At 40.8% G+C, this 21,448-nt stretch overlaps 2 protein-coding genes across 2 annotated transcripts in view; both read left to right on the top strand.

Annotated features, from left to right (window-relative positions):
* The window catches only part of LOC127527131 (trace amine-associated receptor 13c-like), a 74,714-nt gene that overhangs the window by 39,007 nt on the left and 14,259 nt on the right, over positions 1-21,448 (top strand). The gene's annotated exons all lie outside the window — the stretch shown is intronic.
* Positions 9,581-10,619, top strand: LOC127527258 (trace amine-associated receptor 1-like). Its single transcript, XM_051925369.1, has one exon. It carries the CDS (start codon positions 9,609-9,611, stop codon positions 10,599-10,601), a length of 993 nt encoding a protein of 330 aa, XP_051781329.1. The 5' UTR covers positions 9,581-9,608; the 3' UTR covers positions 10,602-10,619.

The raw sequence follows: 21,448 nt of genomic DNA, 5'->3' as shown, positions 1-21,448 counted from the left end.
TGTGTGTGTGTGTACCCTGTGGTGGGCTGGTGCCCTGCCCAGAGTTTGTTTCCTGCCTTGCTCCCTGTGCTGGCTGGGATTGGCACCAGCAGACCCCCGTGACCCTGTAGTTGGGATATAGCGGGTTGGATAATGGATGGATGGCTGGTTTCCAGACATTAAAAACTGCGTACGTCTGACAGGGTGGAAAAAGGTGGTTCACATGCAGAGGTGCCACAGATTAAAGATTCTCCATCTTAAAATGCTTTCTACATTGGTTCCATATTCTGAGTGAGTGAAGAACACTTGGATTGTTAGTATATTGGCGATAACTTGCATTTATTGGGGTACAAAGCAAGGAATATAAAGAAGTGCTGCAGGATTTTATTAAATACCAAGGGGTTGACATGCCTCTGCAACATCGCATGGACATCAGGGACAGTGCCTCTGGATTGGCAGACCGGGGTGGTGGTTCACCTCTTTAAGAAGGGGGACCGGAGGGTGTGTTCCAACTACAGAGGGATCACACTCCTCAGCCTCCCTGGAAAAGTCTATTCGGGGGTCCTGGAGAGAAGGGTCTGTCAGATAGTCGAGCCTCAAATTCAGGAGGAACAGTGTGGTTTTTGTCCTGGTTGCGGAACTGTGGACCAGCTCTACACCCTTGGCAGGGTCCTGGAGGGTGCATGGGAGTTTGCCCAACCAGTCTACATATGTTTTGTGGACTTGGAAAAGGCATTTGACCGTGTCCCTCGGGGAATCCTGTGGGGGGTATTCTGAGAGTATGGGGTACAGGCCCCCCTGATAAGGGCTGTTCGGTCCCTGTACGATCGATGCCAGAGCTTGGTCCGCATTGCCGGCAGTAAGTCGAACCCGTTTCCAGTGAGAGCTGGACTCCGCCAGGGCTGCCCTTTGTCACCAATTCTGTTCATAACTTTTATGGACAGAATTTCTAGGCGCAACCAGGGCGTTGAGGGGGTCCGGTTTGGTGGGCTCAGGATTGGGTCACTGCTTTTTGCAGATGATGTTGTCCTGTTTGCTTCATCAGGCCGTGATCTTCAGCTCTCTCTGGATCGGTTCGCAGCCGAGTGTGAAGCGGCTGGGATGAGAATCAGCACCTCCAAATCCGAGACCATGGTCCTCAGCCGGAAAAGGGTGGAGTGCCCTCTCAGGGTTGGTAGCGAGATCCTGCCTCAAGTGGAGGAGTTCAAGTATCTCGGGATCTTGTTCACGAGTGAGGGAAGAATGGAGCGTGAGATCGACAGGCGGATCGGTGCGGCATCCGCAGTAATGCGGGCGCTGCATCGGTCTGTCGTGGTGAAAAAGGAGCTGAGCCGCAAGGCGAAGCTCTCAATTTACCAGTCGATGTATGTTCCTACCCTCACCTATGGTCATGAACTGTGGGTAGTGACCGAAAGAACGAGATCGCGAATACAAGCGGCTGAAATGAATGAAGTGAACTAACAGTGGCTCAATGGCGACTGCAAAATATAGTGGAGGCAATGGGCATCCTTGTTTGGTACCACATTTTAGTTTAAAGTAGTCTGAATTAATGTTGTTAATCCAAATTGAAGCTTCTGGACTGGTATACAGTGATCCCTCGCTATATCGCGCTTCGCCTTTCGCGGCTTCACTCCATCGCGGATTTTATATGTAAGCATATTTAAATATATATTGCAGATTTTTTGCTGGTTCGCGGATTTCTGAGGACAATGGGTCTTTTAATTTCTGGTACATGCTTCCTCAGTTGGTTTGCCCAGTTGATTTCATACAAGGGACGCTATTGGCAGATGGCTGAGAAGCTACCCAACTTACTTTTCTTTCTCTCTCTCTTGCGCTGACTATCTGTGATCCTGACGTAGGGGGTGTGAGTAGGGGGGCTGTTCGCACACCTAGACGATACGGACGCTTGTCTAAAAATGCTGAAAGATTATCTTCACGTTGCTCCCTTCTGTGTGCAGCTTTTAATTATGCTGCACGGTGCTTCGCATACTTAAAAGCTCAAAGGGCACGTATTGATTTTTGACTTTGTTTCTCTCTCTCTCTCTGCTCCTGACGGAGGGGGTGTGAGCTGCCGCCTTCAACAGCTTTGTACCAGCGGTGCTTCGCATACTTAAAAGCCAAACAGCACTATTGATTTGTTTGCTTTACTCTCTGTTTCCTTTGAAGAGGAAGATATGTTTGCATTCTTTTAATTGTGAGACAGAACTGTCATCTCTGTCTTGTCATGGAGCACAGTTTAAACTTTTGAAAAAGAGACAAATGTTTGTTTGCGGTGTTTGAATAACGTTCCTGTCTCTCTACAACCTCGTGTGTTTCTGCGCAAATCTGTGACCCAAGCATGACAATATAAAAATAACCATATAAACATATGGTTTCTACTTCGCGGATTTTCTTATTTCGCGGGTCGCTCTGGAACGCAACCCCCGCGATGGATGAGGAATTACTGTACAGTAGTTTGATCCATGCACAAATGTTCGGGCCAAACCCAAATTTATACAATGTAGTGAAAAGGTAGGTCCATTTAACCATATCAAATGCTTTTTCTGCATCCAACGATAAAAATATCACAGGGGTGTTAGAATTTGTGGGTGAATATATTACATTAAACAGGCATTGAAGATTGGAAGCTAAGTGTCTGCCTTTAATAAATCCAGTTTGGTCTTGTAATATTACCGAAGGAAGAACTTTCTCAATCCTTCTAGCTAGGACTTTGAAAAGTATCTTAACATCATTATTCAGAAGTGAAATTGCTCTGTATGATGCACATTGTAATGTCCTTATTTTGCTTAAGAATGATGTTAATTAATGATTGGCAAAAAGTTTGAAGTGTAATTTTATTGTTGCTAGCTTCTCTGAATGTTGCTAATAAAACGGGAGCTAGCTTAATTGAGATTTATTTATAAAATTCGGGAGGGTAGCCAGCAGGGCCTGCTGCTTTCCCACTCTGAAGTTAGTTTATAGTATCTAGTAATTCTGATAGTGCCAGAGGTTTATCCATTGTCCTCACAGGTGGTGCAGTGGTAGTGCTGCTGCTTTGCAGTAAGGAGACTGTGGAAGATTGTGGGTTTGCTTCCCGGTTCCTCCCTGTGTGGATAGCGCTTTGAGTACTGAGAAAAGCGCTATATAAATGTAATGAATTATTATTTATTATTATTATTCACTGAGAGTATCTATTTCTGGTATCTGTAATGCATCCAGAAATGCATTAGATTGTGTCTTGTCTTCTTTAAACTGATTAGAATATAAGGACTTAGTAATAGCAATAGTCTCCAAATGTATGTATTATATTTTTAGGTCAATGATTTTGTCTCCGTCTGTGTTGGTGATTTCTGGGATTGCATTGCAAACTTCCTGCTTATGGATTTGTGAAGCTAAGGTCTTATTAGCTTTTTCTCCATGTTAATAGTAATGCTGTCTTGATTTAAAAAATAGTTGTTCTGTTTCTTTAGTTGTCAGGATGTTGAGTTCTGAATGCAGAGCCTGTCTTTTCATAGGAAGTGCCTCATTTGGACACCTGGCATGTTATTGATCTATTCTAGTAATTTTGCTGGTTATCTCTGATACCATCTTGGTTTCCAGTTTACTTCTGTGGGAAAGATATGAGATAATCTGTCCTCTTTAAAAAGGACTTCAGGGTTTCCCAGAGTGTTCCTGCAGAAATCTGTGAGGATGTATTTGTCTCGAAAAAAATTGATTTGCTTGGATATAAATACTGTACAGTTCTCATCTGCTAATAAATGTGGGTTAAGAAGCCAGCTGCGAGGCGAGTATGTGGGGCATAATGATTTGAGCTCCATGATCAAAAGGGCATGGTGGAGATAACAATATCATCGTACTTGCAAGATTTAATCATAGGCAAGAAATTGTTATCTACAAAGAAATAGCCAATTCTTGAGTAGCAATGATGCACTGGTGAGTAGAAGGAACATGCTATTGAGTTTGGGTTTAGAAATGTCCAGGGATCTGATAAGTTGTGATCAGTTACAAACTGTGTAATTGTCATTGCAGTGTTAGATGTCATCGTCCCTATGACAGGAGACCTATCTAGGCCTGGATTTAAAACACAATTAAAGTCCCCAGCCACTATACTTTTATGAGTGTTCACATTGGGAATGGATGCAAATACATTTTGGATGAAGTCTCTACCATCCATATTGGGTTCATAGATATTTATCAAAATCACTTTACAGTTAAATAAATTACCCATGACAATCACATATCACCCTTCAGTATCAGATACTACATCTGATACTACTAATGAAATTGTTCTATGTATAAGAATTGTCACACCTCTTGTTTTCTTTGTATAGCTGGAATGGAATATTTGGCCAGTCAGTCTTTTTGCAGCCGGAACTCATCCTTTCTTAACCTTTTAACCACCAACTCCCTAAATATTCCCCATGCCAGGAGAAATCTGAACAATTTTCGTTTTTTTACTTTACATTTATTCAAGCAGTATTTACCTGCTGAAATACCTGCTGAAATGTTTCAAATAAATGGTCAATCAAAGGACGTAGCTTGAACAAGCGGTCACGGTTTGGATCTTTCATATCTGGCTCAGATAACGGGCAGCAGTCCAGTTGAGATGCTGGGGATACACCCACTCATCACCATCATCCGATGCGTCGTCATTCACAGTATCATGCAGCGCACGTTGCTGATCATCATTGTCACTAAAATCTTCTTCAGAACTGCTACAATCATGATCAGAATTATTGTCCAAAATCGCCTGCAAAACCTCACTTGAAGTCAGTTTACGTTTCGCCATATTCACAGCTTTCACTTTCGAATCACATCACGTGAGCGGCCAATACAAGCGCAGAGTTGTCGAAATACAACGTAGTAATAATATCCACGCCAAACTGTCAGTTATACTACACGCCAGGCATTCACATAACCACAGGCAAATGTGCCGGATAATTCCGGCAGTAAGGCGTCAGCAATAAAGCTACGATGCCGGATATATCTGGCAGAGGGCGGTTAAGGGGTTAATAAGTGGGTCTCCTGTAAAAATACTATTTTAGTGTTTAGACCTGTTAAATGAGAGAATACTTTCTTTCTCTTTAATTTGTGATTCATGCCTTTAACATTCCAGCTCACAAAGTTAAATGTCCAGTATTTGAGAAATTGTTTCTGAGCTTTTATTGTCATTTTTAAGTCTTAACTGAAAATAAGACAGCTTTGGCCTTAATTTCCAATTTATTGCCCTGAAGACTATTGTTACGTTGGCATTTATAATTACAAGGATTAAAAAAATCGATAAGAGATAGTTTGCTTTCTTTCTCTCCCTCCCTAGTGCCCCCGTCCCCCCATTTTGCCTCCACACGTGAGGCTGGACCCCATTTCCAAAAGTCCCGGTCCTCTGACATACCTAGAGACAGAGCACGTCCAAAACAAAACAAGCCCCCCCCACCCCCAAGCAGTGGCGTATGAGGAATAAAATTGATATACCTATTGACAATACAGTCCAATCACTATAAGCATAAAATCTAATCTTCAGCAATCTTGAGATAAAAAGTAAAATAGTAAACCCAGGGAATGGTGCTAAATAGTGGCCCTGGATAAGCATAGTAAACCCTAATATGATAATAACAATAACAATAAACCAAGGGTATGATGTTAAACATCAAACAAAAAAGAAAAAAAAAAGAGTTATTAATTTCTTCGACATATACATTCATATACGCATATAATTGTGATTAAAGCATAAACAAAAAGTGTATGAGAAGGGAAAACAATGTATAGTTACAGTACCAGTATCATTGCAAGTGGATCAAGCAACAAGATCATCTTTGCCATGCCATGACAGGATGCGACTCACGATCGTATTTCAAAAATGTGTCGGAATCTGCTTTCTTAACTCTTTTTTCTGCTTCCTCCGTAGTGGTACAGATGTAATGCTTGTCTTGAATATCCACTTTCATTTATTCAGGGTACAAGAGGCTGTATCTGATCTCGGCTTTCCGTGAGCGCTGTTTAATGTTGTAAAAAGCGGCACACTTAGCAGCTGTTGAGGGTGAGAAATCTGGGAAAATGGGAATGTGGTTATCTTCAATTATAATCTCTTGTTTCTGTCTGAGAAGTGACATTACATGTAACTTTTATGTCTTGAGCAGTGGCCGTGGCCATTGCACTGATCATTACCTTCAGTTCAGACAGATCGTTTTGGCTTTTGTGCTCCACAGGTGAAGTGACAAGGCCTGTTACAACCGATGCTCCTGGCTTGCGAGGAATAGATGAAAACGCAGAAGGTGAGGCCATTTCCAGTTTCAATAAATCTTCTGGATTTGATAAGCTATCGTGACCTGCATCACTTGCACATTCACTCCCACTTTCATTCTCAACTGGAGATGATGCATTGGCCCGAGGTCCCAGGAGATCTGTGCTTTTGTCCGTCTGCTCTGGATCAGTCTCTGTAAGGCCATACCTTGAGGTTGAACTTGGACTTGATGCCTGTCTAGGCTTAGGTGTAGCTTTGAGTTTCTTTTCCGTTTCTATCTGAGCCCCTGTCTTACCGCTCATGTTTATATATGCTTGCATATAGTGTAATAGAATCTCCTCGAGTTGGGTAAATACAGAATACCTCGGGATGATAAAAATAAGAGAAAAATTAACACCGCTGCTAACGGAGTTCCGCTTCAGACGTCCATCTCCCGTAATGGACGAGACCAACGGTTGTTTACTCAACTATGTAGCAAGTCTACATAATACTACAAGCACAGTGGCTAATTTAACAAAAGGGAATTCAGATCTACAGTGAAAAATACCAACAGACATTAGCAGCACAGACTTTATGAACTTCTTTAACAAGAAAATTCAAAATATAAAGTCCCAGATCTCAACAAAAAATAGCAATCAAAATAATAATTATAATGATAATAGTAATAATCAGATTGACTTAGCACAGAAGATACAAACACGGCAAAATCAAACAAAATAATTAATACAACAAAATGACCATAACACCAACCTTTGACTGCGCTGCTAAAAACTAATTTTATAGAAATTCAAAATATAAAAGTCTTTGAAATGAGCTTACATTAAAACTTTCTTTAAAACTTGGTAAATATAATCCTCCATTGTTCACTACATATATGAATTGAGCGATGACACAACTCACATTTACTCCTGACTCCCTGAAAGTTCTCCCTATTTGTTTTCTTGTTTAAGACCCTCAGATTCCACGCATTGACAGGACGGTGAGATTTCAGTCTCTTCATAAGCTGGCATGCACACAGGAAACAGGAATAACATTTTATGTTTATAGGCGATTATTGTGTTTCAATTGTATCAGGTTTTGAGCTTATGTTAGCCTAGTCAGTGTATCTGAGGAACTTAAACATATATTTAGGGTTTATGGGGCTGATTTGGCAAGATTATGGTTTCTGCTATCATTGTTACAATAGGCTAGCAGTTAGGCTGTGAGGTCGAGAAAATAACTTCATTAATAAGTAGCCCATAACAATGTACATCCTCAAACACATGAGTTATGGATCTATGAACTCCATTTTAGCAGTGTGTCTTTTCTCTATCATTGGGTGTCACTGGCCCTTCAAAACTATACGATGGGGAAAATTGAACCAATACACTTATGACAAAGGTCGTTTTGCAGTCTTCCAGCATTTTGTGCGACAACCTCTTTCTACCCACTACTGTTTTGCAGCTCCGGTGTACCGAGACAATTAGCCTGAGAATATGAAGTTCTGGGATGTTTTCTTCTTCCTACACAAGAGCATAAGCAAAAGGCCATTGGAAGGCAAAGGAGGGCGTCTCTGAATTTTGCAGTGTGAGACATCCCAAAAGAGCTCTTCTGGGTTAACACATGAAGAGAAGACAGATGAAGGTATCACTCACACCCTAGAGTTCCTCAGGACAGTTGTGAACACAGCAGCTCTGTGTAGGCTGACATTGTCCTGCTATAGGGTCAGATGTCATAGAGGTGTGAGCAGAGGGTATGTAAATTGTTGCCTTGCTCTAAGAGCAGTAGCATGTAGGTTGTCCCATAATGTCCTGTTACTGACATGGCCATTGTATTTGCTGGTACGTACAGCAGCAGTTTGGTATCAGATCTGAAACAGCCTCCCAGATGGACCTGTCCAGTGTGTCAGTGCTGCAGTGGACTGGTCACTCCAGAACACCCAGTTCTTAGATGGTTGTCTGCCTTGATAGTCTGCTTACACCTTTCGTACAGTGAGGACACAGTGTAGCACCTTAGTCCATGGATTCAATGATCCATTGTGTCATTACTGCTGCATACCACTGGCCCTCTATCTTTGGCTTTATGTCACAGTGACTAAGTGAGGTCTCTGTCTTGCTTTGGCCTAAGTTTTGAATTCAGACCTTTTAAAAGTGATCTGCTGCAGCAGTGTGCTGTGTGAACCGATGTGAAGTACACCGGATATACTTTCTCATTGCAGGAAATGCTGAGTGTCTTCTCTCCATCAGTATGTGGTAGGAATAGACGGCATTTACTTGTCAGCATGAAGGGCTGATGGGTAATCTGATGACTTGTGGATGAAAACTCTTTGTGAATTGATGGGTGCGACTACTGCTTGTCAAGCAAACAAGTAAACAATATATTGGTCATCCAAATTTGATTTGTAATACTGAAATAGCAGCATTTCAAATATGGAGCAGATCCTCCACCTCCATAATTTATCTTTATTTAAATAAATAGGAAATGATAAAGAGATATCTATGATTGATTTAAAAATATCTGTTAGTCCTTTAAATATATGATTCAGAAAAGAGGAACCAGTGGAAATATGTCTGTAATTCATTAATAGGTATATTTAATTTAATTAGAAATATCTTTAAATCATTTAAACCAACCAGAAAATAATTAGCTACTTCTTAAAATACTTCAAGGATACCTTCAGGTGATTTTGAAATTTAATGATTTCAATGTGTTTCTAAAATGATCAAATACGCTCCTAAGTTTCTGACAACAATAACACAGAAAAGAAAGCTTGGAGATGCCTGTTAGTCTTTAAATCAACAGTGATGGAGATGATAGCATGTTTGAGGCTGGACAAAGCCTTTGAAAATCGTGTGTGTCTGAGCGCATCCACAGGAGCGGCCAGCGGTCAATGGCTGCTCTCAGCTCACAGGGAGACGTACACAGAAATGGAGTTCAGGTTAAGAGAGCTGGCTGAGTGTTGACCTTGAAACGCGGCTCCATATTTGAGTTCAGCTGAGCACCAACTGTAAAATGACTTCATTTCACAGACAGGCAATGCACGCTTATCATCACACCTGCTGTGTCCTGTCTCTTTTATTAAACATAAGCTGATGGCCATACAGAAGAAATTGCCTTTCACTGGGTATTACAGGTCAACTGTAAAAACTAACAGCAGTACTGAAGATCACAAATAACAGCAGCTTGGGCCACAATGGGACTGTCTGTGTGTGTCATGGTAACCGGTTATTTGTTTAAAGATATAAAGATGGTTAATGAGTCCCCTGGGGTTCATTAGGACTGAAAAGGAACATTTGACAATAATGAGATGTCAGAGAGGGTGCTGTAATCCCTTTAGAGACTGTATAAATATCACCTGCAGACGCCTGCGGTCAGGAACAGCAGTCTTAGCATGTCTGTGGGTAAACGTGGCACTGCTAAGGGAAATAAAATGGAATTTAAGAAACTACAACTTGGTTACTGCTATGCTAATAATAATGCATCTTGTTACAAATTAATTTATAAAACAGATGTCTATGTATGTCTTTATATTTTCTGTGTTGTTTTGATCTCAGTCACTATCTGTGGAAATCTTTTGGTTGTCATTTCTATCTCTCATTTCTTGCAGCTCCACACGCCAACTAATTTTCTGATCCTTTCACTTGCAGCAGCTGATTTCTTGGTGGGTTTGTTTGTGTTGCCCATTTCTGTGATTTTACAGATTGAAACCTGCTGGTATTTTGGTGTGATTTACTGTTACGTCTATCAGTCACTTGCTAATTTCTTTGATGTGGCCATTGTTACTCATTTGATGTTAATATCCGTTGATCGTTACATTGCTGTTTGTAATCCATTCTTTTACAGCTCAAAAATAACTCTGAATATCACAAAGGACAGTATTGTAGTGATGTGGTTGTATTCATTTATATTTACATTCACTCTTGTATATTTTAGTAATATCGAAACAGGGAAATGTGAACAATACTGTGTGTTTTATGGATATGAATATGAAGCTGTTGTTTTTTTAATATTTCTTTTTATAATCCCATATTCAGTAATGATATGCTCATATACAAGAATATTTATAGTTGCCAAAAGGCATTCTAAAGCGATTAAATGTTTGATTGAAAAGACGCAGTCAGTGGAGAGCAGCAATTCAAACACACCTAAAGCGTCAGAAACAAAAGCAGCAAAGACCCTCGGACTGGTGGTTGGCATCTTCATGATCTGCTGGTTACCGCTCACTTTGTTTGATTTATGTGTCTATGATATTTCAGCTATCTTGGATGAAATAAGGAACTTCTTAGTTCTGGTCAGTGAGGTGACCTTTGGAATTAATCCAATTATTTATGCTTTTTTTTATCCCTGGTTCAGGAAAGCCCTTAAAATAATATTGAGTTTTAAAATATTTAGCCCTGCTTCTTCAGTGATTAATTTATTGTAAGTTTTAGAACTTGATGACAGTGCAGTGCTGACAATTTCCATTTATTTATGTTGTATATTTTGTATTCTGTGTATTAATAATCAGAACTGAGCAGCTTCTTCAAATTCTAGAAGTGTCATCCATTTTCTTAACGACTCCTGTATGCCAGTTTTACAATTGGTGGTTGGTGTGGCGTCAGGACAGGAGCTCATCAAAGATGGGATGTCACTGTAGGCCAGTTCAAGAGTCACTTGTGTGCTGACCTGCCATCATTCACATTGTCCACTAAAGTGACATTCATATAAGTGACGTGGGGGACGAAACCTAAAGATGTCGAAACAGAGAAAACCTCAAATCCTCCCAGACATGGTGATGACACCCTGAGTGCAGGTCCTTCAACGTGTGACGTTGTGACAAAAGTCATTTCAGCCAGGCATACAATACAGTATGTCCAAAAATGTGCAGGTTAGTTTACCAAAAACGCTTTTCAAATGCAGCAGTTTTCATTATTTAAATGTGTTTGTCATTGTTTGGCTTTTAATGTTAAATCTCAGACAATGCTTAGATGAATATAACAGTAAACTGTGAGACGTAAAGAGAAATGGCAGTGAGTGAGCGGTGAGCAGCCTGTGTTACAACAGACAAGTGCACTCCATGGCCGGCCAGATATCAGTAAACGTGATTTCCGCTTGCCAATGCACTTGTGGATTTTCAGTTCCTTCATCTGTTATTTGTTGGCCAGTTCCACTCATAGACACCTCTAGAAAATAAATGTAATATAGTAAATATTAGAACACTTATTCCTGAACAGTATCTTGTTTCTTGCTGTGTTTTATTCAGATGGTATTCTTGATATTTAGACTCCATGCTGCAGGTCACATCACAAATATATGACACTTGGTTTTCTGTGAAATGACAATTTTTTCTCACATTTATTTAAACCTGAAAACCCAACTCACTGGCTAACCCCTCGTGTACAGGAGGCCGGAGGTCTGTTAAAGTCACTCCAGGCTGACTGACATTTGATAAAAATGCTGTGAGTGTAACTCTGTAAATGTAAGTCATTGTGTTTATTGATATATTACTAAAGTCACTCATTGTCTTCACTTATCAAAGGTCACTGTATAAAATAAAGAATGATTTTAATTTTAAAAACAATGTTGTTGTTCATGTTTCTGTTATCTACTGAATAGAGTGATAAAGGGGGTCTACAACAGTCCTGCTCTACATAGATAAAGTGCACCAAACCTCAGAGTCCTCCATGCTGACGGAGTTCAGGAGTTCACAGTAAACCCCATCATGCAGCACTGCTGTGGTATCCACATGTTGGTGACTTTCAGATCCACATATCCAAGTCCACTATGACAGTCGGTCAGGATTGAGACCCCTGCCAGTGAGCTAAAGATCATGTGGGCACTCAATATGTTTTCACTTTGCTGCACTTACTTGTTTGACTTTTCCTGTTTTTACCTCTCATTGTTGCCCACCCAGACTCAGTTTTATTCATCCTTTATATCTCACTGTGCCACATTTGAACACAAGTTTACCTGAAATGGCATCTCTAATATTTACACTAAACTGCAGACGTCCCATCCACAGCCATGGCCCGCCCTGCACTATTCTTCTCTCAAAGCTGATATTTCCAGAAAATGCTGGACGTCTGTGTGTTACGATGTGCCGAGAGTGTCATTTTTATTCTGCTCTCCTCTATTTGTTTTGGAATCTGTACATTTTGATTTTCTTCATGGTTTCTTACTTTAAGTTTATTTTAATTTGCTAAAATATCTTTGTGTAATTTTTTTGATGCCATCTATTTTTAATGTACGTATCCAGCTCCGGGGTGCCACACATGTCCCTGTCAGGCACCAAATTGTCATGTTCTCGAAGTTCCAAAGGTACCAAAATAATACATTTTTTTCTGTAAGTGCCCCAAGACCACAGGGGCACCAGGCTCAAGACTTGAAAAGTTTCTAAGTCCTCCCAGGAGTAGAGGGGCATACAGCATGCAGAGCATCAAAATGTTTAAGTGCCTGGAACACACTGTAACCATTTGGAGCGGCTTTCTCCCTGATGCCAAGGTGCAATGCAGTGTCAAAGAACAGGGCATCTGCCACTCATTGCAACCCAACCCTCGCTGGCAGTATAGCCCCCCATTGTTTTCCTAACCCTAGCCTTCTAAAAGGTTCATGGTCATGTTTCCCCCAAAGGTGGGGTGAGGTGAGTCAGGATGGGTTATGAGTAAGGGCCATAGAATAGAATGCTGGGCTCTTGTGATAAATTGTCTTTGGCACTCTGCAAGTTTTAAGTAAATAATCTATGACCAGTGAAGTGCAGAGTCCAATCGGCAGTAGGTGTGAACAAGCGCACTCTGCTCCAGAGATGGTTGGGGTGCCTGGCTGACCGCGCATACGCGTGTGTAAAGGCAAGCATCAGTCCAGTGCCTCATTCTTACCTCGGATGGATTGACATCTCACATCTGCACCCAGTTTGGCAAGGCATTATAAGAGGAGCCTGCATGGCAGACAGCGGGCATAACGAAAAAGAACAGAAATGGAAAATAGGAAGAGTACAGAATGAAGGTTATTGAAGAAAGAAGGGAAGAGAGGCAGGATCCAGGGAGCCCAGGAAAGAGTAGAATGGAAGCAGGTGATCACGACCGAGCTTCAGGGTGGGGAGCCAGGGGCTGAAGAAGTAGCGCTCCTTTTGAGTAGGATAAGCCCCAGGGAGCAGGAGTGGCCCGATATGCGGTGTCTCTGCAGATGCCAAGGGACTAGCGACGGGAGACGTGTGTGGCTTGGTGAAGCACTCCGTGATTGCCAAAGGCCTGGCAATGGGGACCCAGTCCTGGACATAAAAGTTGACTGCACCTGTCAACGGGCATTTCATCTTAGTGTACAGTCCGGAGGAGAAGTGGAGGCGACATTATATTTTAGAGGAAAGCATCAGGACTCATGTTTTAGCAGGAAGAGGCCTCTCCCTGGATTCTATTTTAACCTTGTTTTATTGGAGTATTTGTTGACTTGGTTTTAACCTCCACACATTCTTACTAATTTTATAGATTATTTATTTATTTATTTATTGAAGAACATTTTTGCTGCACTGCACTTGTATGTTCATTGTAATAAAAGCACTTAACACTTTATGCCCTTACTCCTTGCTACTCGTGTGAGTCCTCATTTGCCCGGCTCAATGGAACAGGGAGCCAACCCGCACCGCCACAGCTCTGCCAAGTACACTTCCCACCCCTCAGCTGGGACCTGACTCCCAAGGTTCTCCTAACTCAATGACCCTCCAATTTTCGGGGCCATTTTTTCCCCTGTTGGCAGGGTGAGGTGATGTGGGTGTGGGGCACACAGAGTGCCTGACTCAACCCCCAAGGCAAGGCTTTGTTGCGGCCATGTGACATGTGAAGTAATGTAATGTTGCCAGTGTACATTTTACACAATACAAAAAATGACCACACAAACTCTCCATGGATCACACTGATTAACTCTTTTATGTATTCTGTCTGTTAGTGATTGAGGAAGTTTGGGGGTTTAACAAAGAAGTTCTCTAAACTTGTTCATTAAGTGTCAACTAGCAAAGGGTTTCAGGAAAAAATGATAAAACTCACTTGTTCTTTATCTGTGTCATTTGTTATCTCATTCATATTCACTAAGATTGATTGATTTCAGGAAAAGCACTTGAGATCTGCAAAATGTATGAAGGAAGCCCATAAAGTTCTTAAATCAGTGAATGTCTACAATGAGTAACTTTCACTTTCTCTGTTGCGGTTGATAGGCTATTTCTGAATGATTGACCAACACTTGTAGCAATAAACCAAAAATACAATTTATTTATAAGGATAATAGAAGATGAATATATGTAAATATATGTAGAGATATATGTATATTGATATATTAATGAAGGGCAATAACAAACAACACAAAACTTAATTTATGCTAGTGTAGCACCCTGCGAATGAACAAAACACACCAGATGTTTTCTCGATGCTGGCAAAAACTATTGACGACAATATTGAACGAGCTCAAACTATCTACAGAACTGTCGCCTCTCCACTCATCACCCCACCTCCTCCCACACTGCAGTGGGTGTAAATTGTGTCATTACAGAGGCGCAGCGCCTCCCACCGCTACACTAGCTCGGTTAAACTTCTTTTCTCCAACACAAAAAGACAACTTATGAATTCTGATCTTTCGATTTATGTGGTCAAGATGGATATCTTCTTTAGCTGGTTATTAAGTATCTGGTCACTGCGCCTTGACAGTGACATTAATTTGGTCACAGCTAATCTGCACTGCTTCAGACACCCACGCGCAGTTTGTTCAGTATGTGTGTGTGAAATGGTGCACTGACCTTCCCTAATGATATAAGAAAAGGAACATATAACAGCTAAAAACATATCTGGCTTTATCCTAACTACTAAGTTACACTGAAAAATTCTTAGATTGAAAGTAGGGATGCTTATGGTTTGGTGTAGGCGATGCTTTGATCCATCTGATGAACATGTGGCTTTTATGTAGGGTCTCTCTTTCTTTTGCTCGTGAGACTTGCTTTACATTAGAACATTAGAACACTCCAGATGAGAACAGGCCATTCAGCCCAACAAAGCTTGCGAGTCCTATCTACTTATTTCTTCCAAAAAAACATCGTCAAGTTTTGAAAGTCCCTAACGTCTTACTGTCCACCACACTACTTGGTCGCTTATTCCAAGTGTCTATCGTTCTTTGTGTAAAGAAAAACTTCCTAATGTTTGTGTGAAATTTACCCTCAAGAAGTTTCCAACTGTGTCCTTGTATTCTTGATGAACTCATTTTAAAATAACAGTCTCGATCCACTGGACTAATTCCCTTCATAATTTTAAACACTTCAATCATGTCACCTCTTAATCTTCTTTTGCTTAAACTGTAAAGGCTCAGCTCTTTTAATCTTTCTTCATAATTCAACCCCTGTAGCTCTGAATCAGCCTAGTCGCTCTTCTCTGGACCTTTTCTAATGCTGCTAGCAAGACTTGTAGCCCCCTCATCTAACTCCAGTACAGACAAGTCTTCCACTTCCAAAAGGGTTCGCTCCATCTTTTGTTGCAACCCTACACCCTAGACAGCGGGGTGTCTGTTATGGAGCAGAGGTTATGGCCCGGTGGAGAGCAAAGAGCATGTAGACAGAGCATAGATCTGGTGCTTGCAAGAGCTTTTAAAGGAAGGTGTCAAGGCTGGGGGGCTGTCAAGAGGCAGGGCCTGTTAAAGCCCATTGCGGCACTTCCTGTGTGATTTTGGGCTATACAAAAATAAACTGTATTGTATTGTATTGTATGTTGTGGTGTTGGTGTTTTGTGCACTTTAAACTGTAAATAAACCGGGCGGTGAGTTTGAACCTGTGTCCTGCCTGTGTGTGTCCGGGTTAGGGTGGCTGTATGCACCCTGGAGACTTCACACCATTAAGAAGACTAAGACAATGTCAGGTTGTATAGCGCCCTGATGTGTAGAGCAGATTTCCCAACTGTCAGTCCGCAGATCAGCATCGGTCTGTACAAAGTTTTCCTGTCCACAAAACAGCAGGCCAGCCCATTATGACCGCCTTAATAAAACTTTCTATGTGTTCTGTTCATCCAGTTGTCATTCCAACAGATGGCACTTCATAAACATTTTTGTGGTAAAATGCATTGCATTTGTCATTCCAATAAATGGAGTATAACAAACATTAACACTACTTGTACAAATCTTCTACTAAATATTGTGTTACAGAGACATAGAAACAGGGCGGCCTGACTACACTGCAAACGTTAACACTAAATACATCCAAAAGAGAGTAACTGCTGGCCAGACAGAAATCAGCTTATCCATCTTAACACTAGAATTACCAAAGCCTACGAAAAAACTCGTAAAAACCGTCCCACCTTAAATCCCTTCACACCTCTCCACGAGCGTCTTTTGTCTTGTAAATGTGTAATAAGCAGCACGCAGCCTGCTATCACATCCCCCCCATCGCCGCACAGTTTTCTCAGCTCAAGTCTGTTTACCTGCGTGTCAGTTGCTTAGAGTTGTATAGAATGAGAAGCACTCTGACACCTTTTATAAATACTATATTGTTATTTGGAACACATGCATTTCATGTGTGTTCCGTGTCTACAACAATTTATAGACAGTGTAACATGGGAAGTGAAATCATAAGAATACCACGGCCTTTGAAGCAGTGTGGGCCCATGAGACACCAAAAACAACCAGACTACAGTGTGATGATCAGTGTCAGAGGGTGAAGGTGCATAGGGAGAAGGGAGCCCCAATTCTTACTACGTCTCACCAGATTACCTTAAATTATTATGTAAGGATTGTAGAGGAGCATTATAGCAGTAGCCTGTGTAGTCAGTGCAAATACTGTGGTTAAAGATTTATTGAGTGTGAGCAGACTATCAAAGGGATATACAGTGGGTGTTGTAATGAAGGGAGACTTGTTTTTCCTCTGGTTTCAGTTCCAGGCAGGACAAGGTGCAGATTCTGGGAATTTCATGGAAAACAGCAGGAATCCTAATTGTTCTTTCTGTGAATATTATCCCTCCTCCTGGTAGTGGACCCTATTGTTTTCAGATAAAATGATGAATGTCACCATATTGCAGGTGTGTTATAAGCAGGATAAGATGATCAAAGGCAACACACTCAACTGTATACACTCAATCCAGACAAGATCACCAACAGGAGAATGTGTCATGTGGAAAATTCAAGGTGCCACCCCGCACTGTGGAATCGGTTATGTTGATGGATGAGTGAAAGCATTCTTTTTACACGAGCGTGTAGAATGATGTTTGAAATCGAACAGGAATGCACGGAGGAGTAAGTGCTCAACCAACCACTGTTACAATGGCAGTTACACTGGATAGGAATAGTGAATCACAGATATATAATGCTGCAAAGACAAATGATGTAGGCATTGTGTTTGAGCACCCAGAAGTAGAATCACCTCTGGAGTGGGACCTCCTTATCACTTCTAGAGAAGATGCAGGGAATACAAATAGAGACACCCAGAGGATTAGTTTCCTTGATCCAAACTTGAATATAAAGGTATATTCACTACTATGTTTGTGTTGGAGACCAACTATTAGGTTGGAACCTCCAAGGGCTCTACTTGGAGTGCAAAGAAGAAGAACTGTGGCCAATCTGAGGGTCAAGGTAATACAAACACAGCATTACTGTTAATGGCTGAGAATAAGTCATGATACCTTCAACCAAGTTTTGAGTGCGGGGAGGCTGAGGTCTTGTAAGTAATAAGCAGAATCTTAAAATATTGAATAGGGAGTCAGTGAAACTGCTGAAGGACAGAAGTAATGTTTTCTTTGGAAGGGGTTCTAGTAATAATACAAGATGCAGCGTTCTGAACAAACTGAAGTTTATAAAGGGGCTGTGAGGGAGACCAGAAAGGATAGAATTACAATAATCAACACGAGATGTAATCAGAGCAAGAACAAGAATAGCAGTGATGGTAGACGTAAGAGATGGACGTAGTATGCTGATATTATGCAGATGGAAATAAGCAGACCGAGTAATATTAATTTTACTACATATTAAAAGGGCTTGAGGATCTTATAACAATAAAAGGCTTGGTCTGTGGATCATTCATGGAGGTTAGAAAAGCGAGGAGCCTTGTCAACGATGATTGGTTATGGAATAGGTCCTTGGAGGAGTCTGTACTATTTAGTATGCTGCCACAGCTATTTAAACTCTGTGCCTTCATTTATGTCTTAACTCAGAAGATTTGTTTGTGAAATCTAAAAGAAGATTGTGTGAGATGGTTTGCATGGCACTATCAAGGGCATGCAGATGGATGAAATTGTGTGAAAACTGATTGCTGTTAAACACAGAACTCTAATGTAACACAAGCTGTCATGGGATATACAAATCCTGAAGACTATTTTAATGCAGTTCATGAACATGATCGAGTGATGGTATTGGTTATGACTATGAATACTCTTCAGTGGGATGTACAGGACTCTATCCTTTTCTCTTTGATGTTAAGCTCTGCTCTTGGGTTTCTTCAGCTTTTGTTGATCTTCTTCACTTTTCAGCCCTGCCGTTACTATCAGCCTTTTATTCTTGTTGGACACATCACAAATTGTTCAGGTTTTCTTTCTCTTTTATTTTTCAAATTGCTGCAGGGTTGTAGTAGAGTACAATGGCCCCTGCTACTTCATACACAGAAACTGTTTGATTATCTTGATAACACATTTAAAAATATAATAACGCAATACAGATGTGTGTGCTCATTCCTGTTTTGATATTTTATTTCTTTATAATGAATGCTTTAGTGAGGATTTGAACACAAGTGTCTTTTTCAGTGATAATTAACAAAGACCTGGGGCTTCATGTATAAATGGTGCGTACACGCAAAAATATTGCGTACACCCGTTTCCACGCTCAAATCGCAATTTATAAAACCTAAACTTGGCATAAAGCCACGCACATTTTCACAGTAGCTCAAACCCTGGCGTACGCAAGTTCTCTGCTCGGTTTTGCAAACTGGCAGCACCCACCGTCAAAGCAGTGCTACTGTTCCTGTGTGGTTACCCTTTCTGAGCTACCACAGCTATGCTGATGACACACAGCTGTATTTATCAATAGCACATGATGACCCCGATTCTCTTGATTCACTAACACAATGTCTGACTTGTATTTCTGAATGGATGAATAGTAACTTTCTCAAGCTAAATAAAGAGAAAACTGAAATCTTAGTGATTGGCAATAATGGATACAATGAGGCTATTAGAAACAAACTGAATGCATTAGGATTAAAAGTCAAGACGGAGGTAAAAAGCTTAGGGGTAACTGTTGACTGTAATCTGAATTTTAAATCGCATATTAATCAGATCACTAGGACAGCATTTTTTCACTTAAGAAACACAGCAAAAGTTAGACCTCTTATATCATTGAAAGATGCTGAGAAATTAGTTCACGCGTTTGTTTTCAGTCAACTAGATTACTGTAACGACTACCCAAAAAAGACATAAATCATTTGCAATGAGTACAGAATGCAGCTGCTAGAATCCTAACCAGGAAAAGAAATAATCTCGCTCCATCTTATATATCAGAATGTCTGACATCTTATATTCCAAATTTTAACCTCAGATCCTCAAATGAGTGTCTCCTTAGAATTCCAAGAGCAAAACTTAAAAGAAGTGGTGAGGTGGCCTTCTGCTGTTATGCACCTAAAATCTGGAATAGCCTGCCAATAGGAATTTGCCAGGCTAATACAGTGGAGCACTTTAAAAAACTGCTGAAAACACATTACTTTAACATGGCCTTCTCATAACTTCACTGTAATTTACTCAGTATATCCAATTCATTATAATAACTATTCATGGCGGCTCTAAAATCTGTACTAACCCCTACTCTCTCTTCTGTTTCCTTTTCCGGTGGCTTGCGCCACCACCATCTACTCAAAGCACCGTGATGTTCCAACAGTGATGGATTAAAGCCAGAATTCTGCATGACCATCATCATCAAGTCCTTCCATGAGAAACCTAAATACAAAGAGGACTATTTCATTTTTGTTAGGTAGAATGCCCACAGGGGACTGGGTGGTCTCGTGGCCTGGAACCCCTGCAGATTTTATTTTTTTCTCCAGCTTTATGGAGTTTTTTTTTGTTTTTTCTGTCCACCCTGGCCATCGGACCTTACTCCTTTTCTATGTTAACTAATGTTGTCTTATTTTAATTTCTTATTTTGTCTTTTATTTTTCTTTTCTTCATTATGTAAAGCACTTTGAGCTACTTTTTATATGAAAATGTGCTATATAAATAAACTAGCAAAATACCCGCGTTTCGCAGCGGAGAAGTAGTGTGTTAAAGAGGTTATGTAAACATATATATACATATACATATATACATATATATACATATCTACATATACACATATCTACATATACATATATATACATATACACATACATACATAGTGCGTTGTAACATGGGCTGTGATTGTTACATGGGAGGGAGACGACAAATCACAGCTTCCCGCTTTCTAATCGGGCCTGTGATTGGTGCTTTGACTGATGCTCAGATCCCACAGTATGTCCCCTTAGGAGAAGTGCTAGGCAAGTGTAATTGAATAGCGGTGCTGCAAGTTCAGCTTTACACCTGTTTTTAAGGCTTATTGACTGAAAGGGGCTTTCATGAAAAAAGTTAGGGCTTTGCTACAGGATACACCCTCCACAAGTTAAGGAAGTAAAAATAAAGGTATATATTACTGTTTTATTTAAACCTTTTAAGTTTGTATGCGGGCGGTATGGTGGCGCAGTGAAAGGTGCCAGTTAGGAGACCCGGGTTCGCTTCCCTGTGTGGAGTTTGAACGTTCTCCCCGTGTCTGTCTGGGTTTCCTCCGGGTACTCCGGTTTCCTCCCACAGTCCAAAGACATGCAGGTTAGGTGCATTGGCGATTCTAAATTGTCCGTGGTGTGTGGGTGTGTGTGGGTGTGTGCACCCTGCGGTGGGCTGGCACCTTGCCCGGGGTTTGTTTCCTGCCTTGTGCCCTGTGTTGGCAGGGATTGGCTCCTGTATTTAGGATATAGCGGGTTGGATAATGGATGGATGGACATTTGTATGCATAGCCCCATTTGCCCGTTTTCGTTTTTTTTCTTTCTTCAGTAATATTTCAGCAAACCCGGCACTTGTCAGTTCAAATCCTGGTACTGACATCACTGTGTGACCCTGAGGAAGTCACTTCACCTGCCTGTGCTGCAAAAAACAAAAGTAATGTAACAAATTGTACCTCAGATGTTGCAAGTTTCTGGAATAAAGGCTTAAGTCAAATAGATAAATATGTATTATACACATAGAAACTATTCATTTATTTTCAGTTAAGTCATCTGCAGCAAACCTTTAT

Source organism: Erpetoichthys calabaricus, chromosome 3, assembly GCF_900747795.2.
Source record: "Erpetoichthys calabaricus chromosome 3, fErpCal1.3, whole genome shotgun sequence".
NCBI classification, from domain to species: Eukaryota; Metazoa; Chordata; class Cladistia; order Polypteriformes; family Polypteridae; genus Erpetoichthys; species Erpetoichthys calabaricus.
Note: the sequence above shows the minus strand (reverse complement) of the source record. Positions and strands in the feature narration are given on the sequence as shown.

What these genes read in the sequence shown, in the direction of transcription:
- LOC127527258 (XM_051925369.1), top strand. Translation starts at nt 9,609, where the DNA reads ATGGAATTTAAGAAACTACAACTTGGTTACTGCTATGCTAATAATAAT.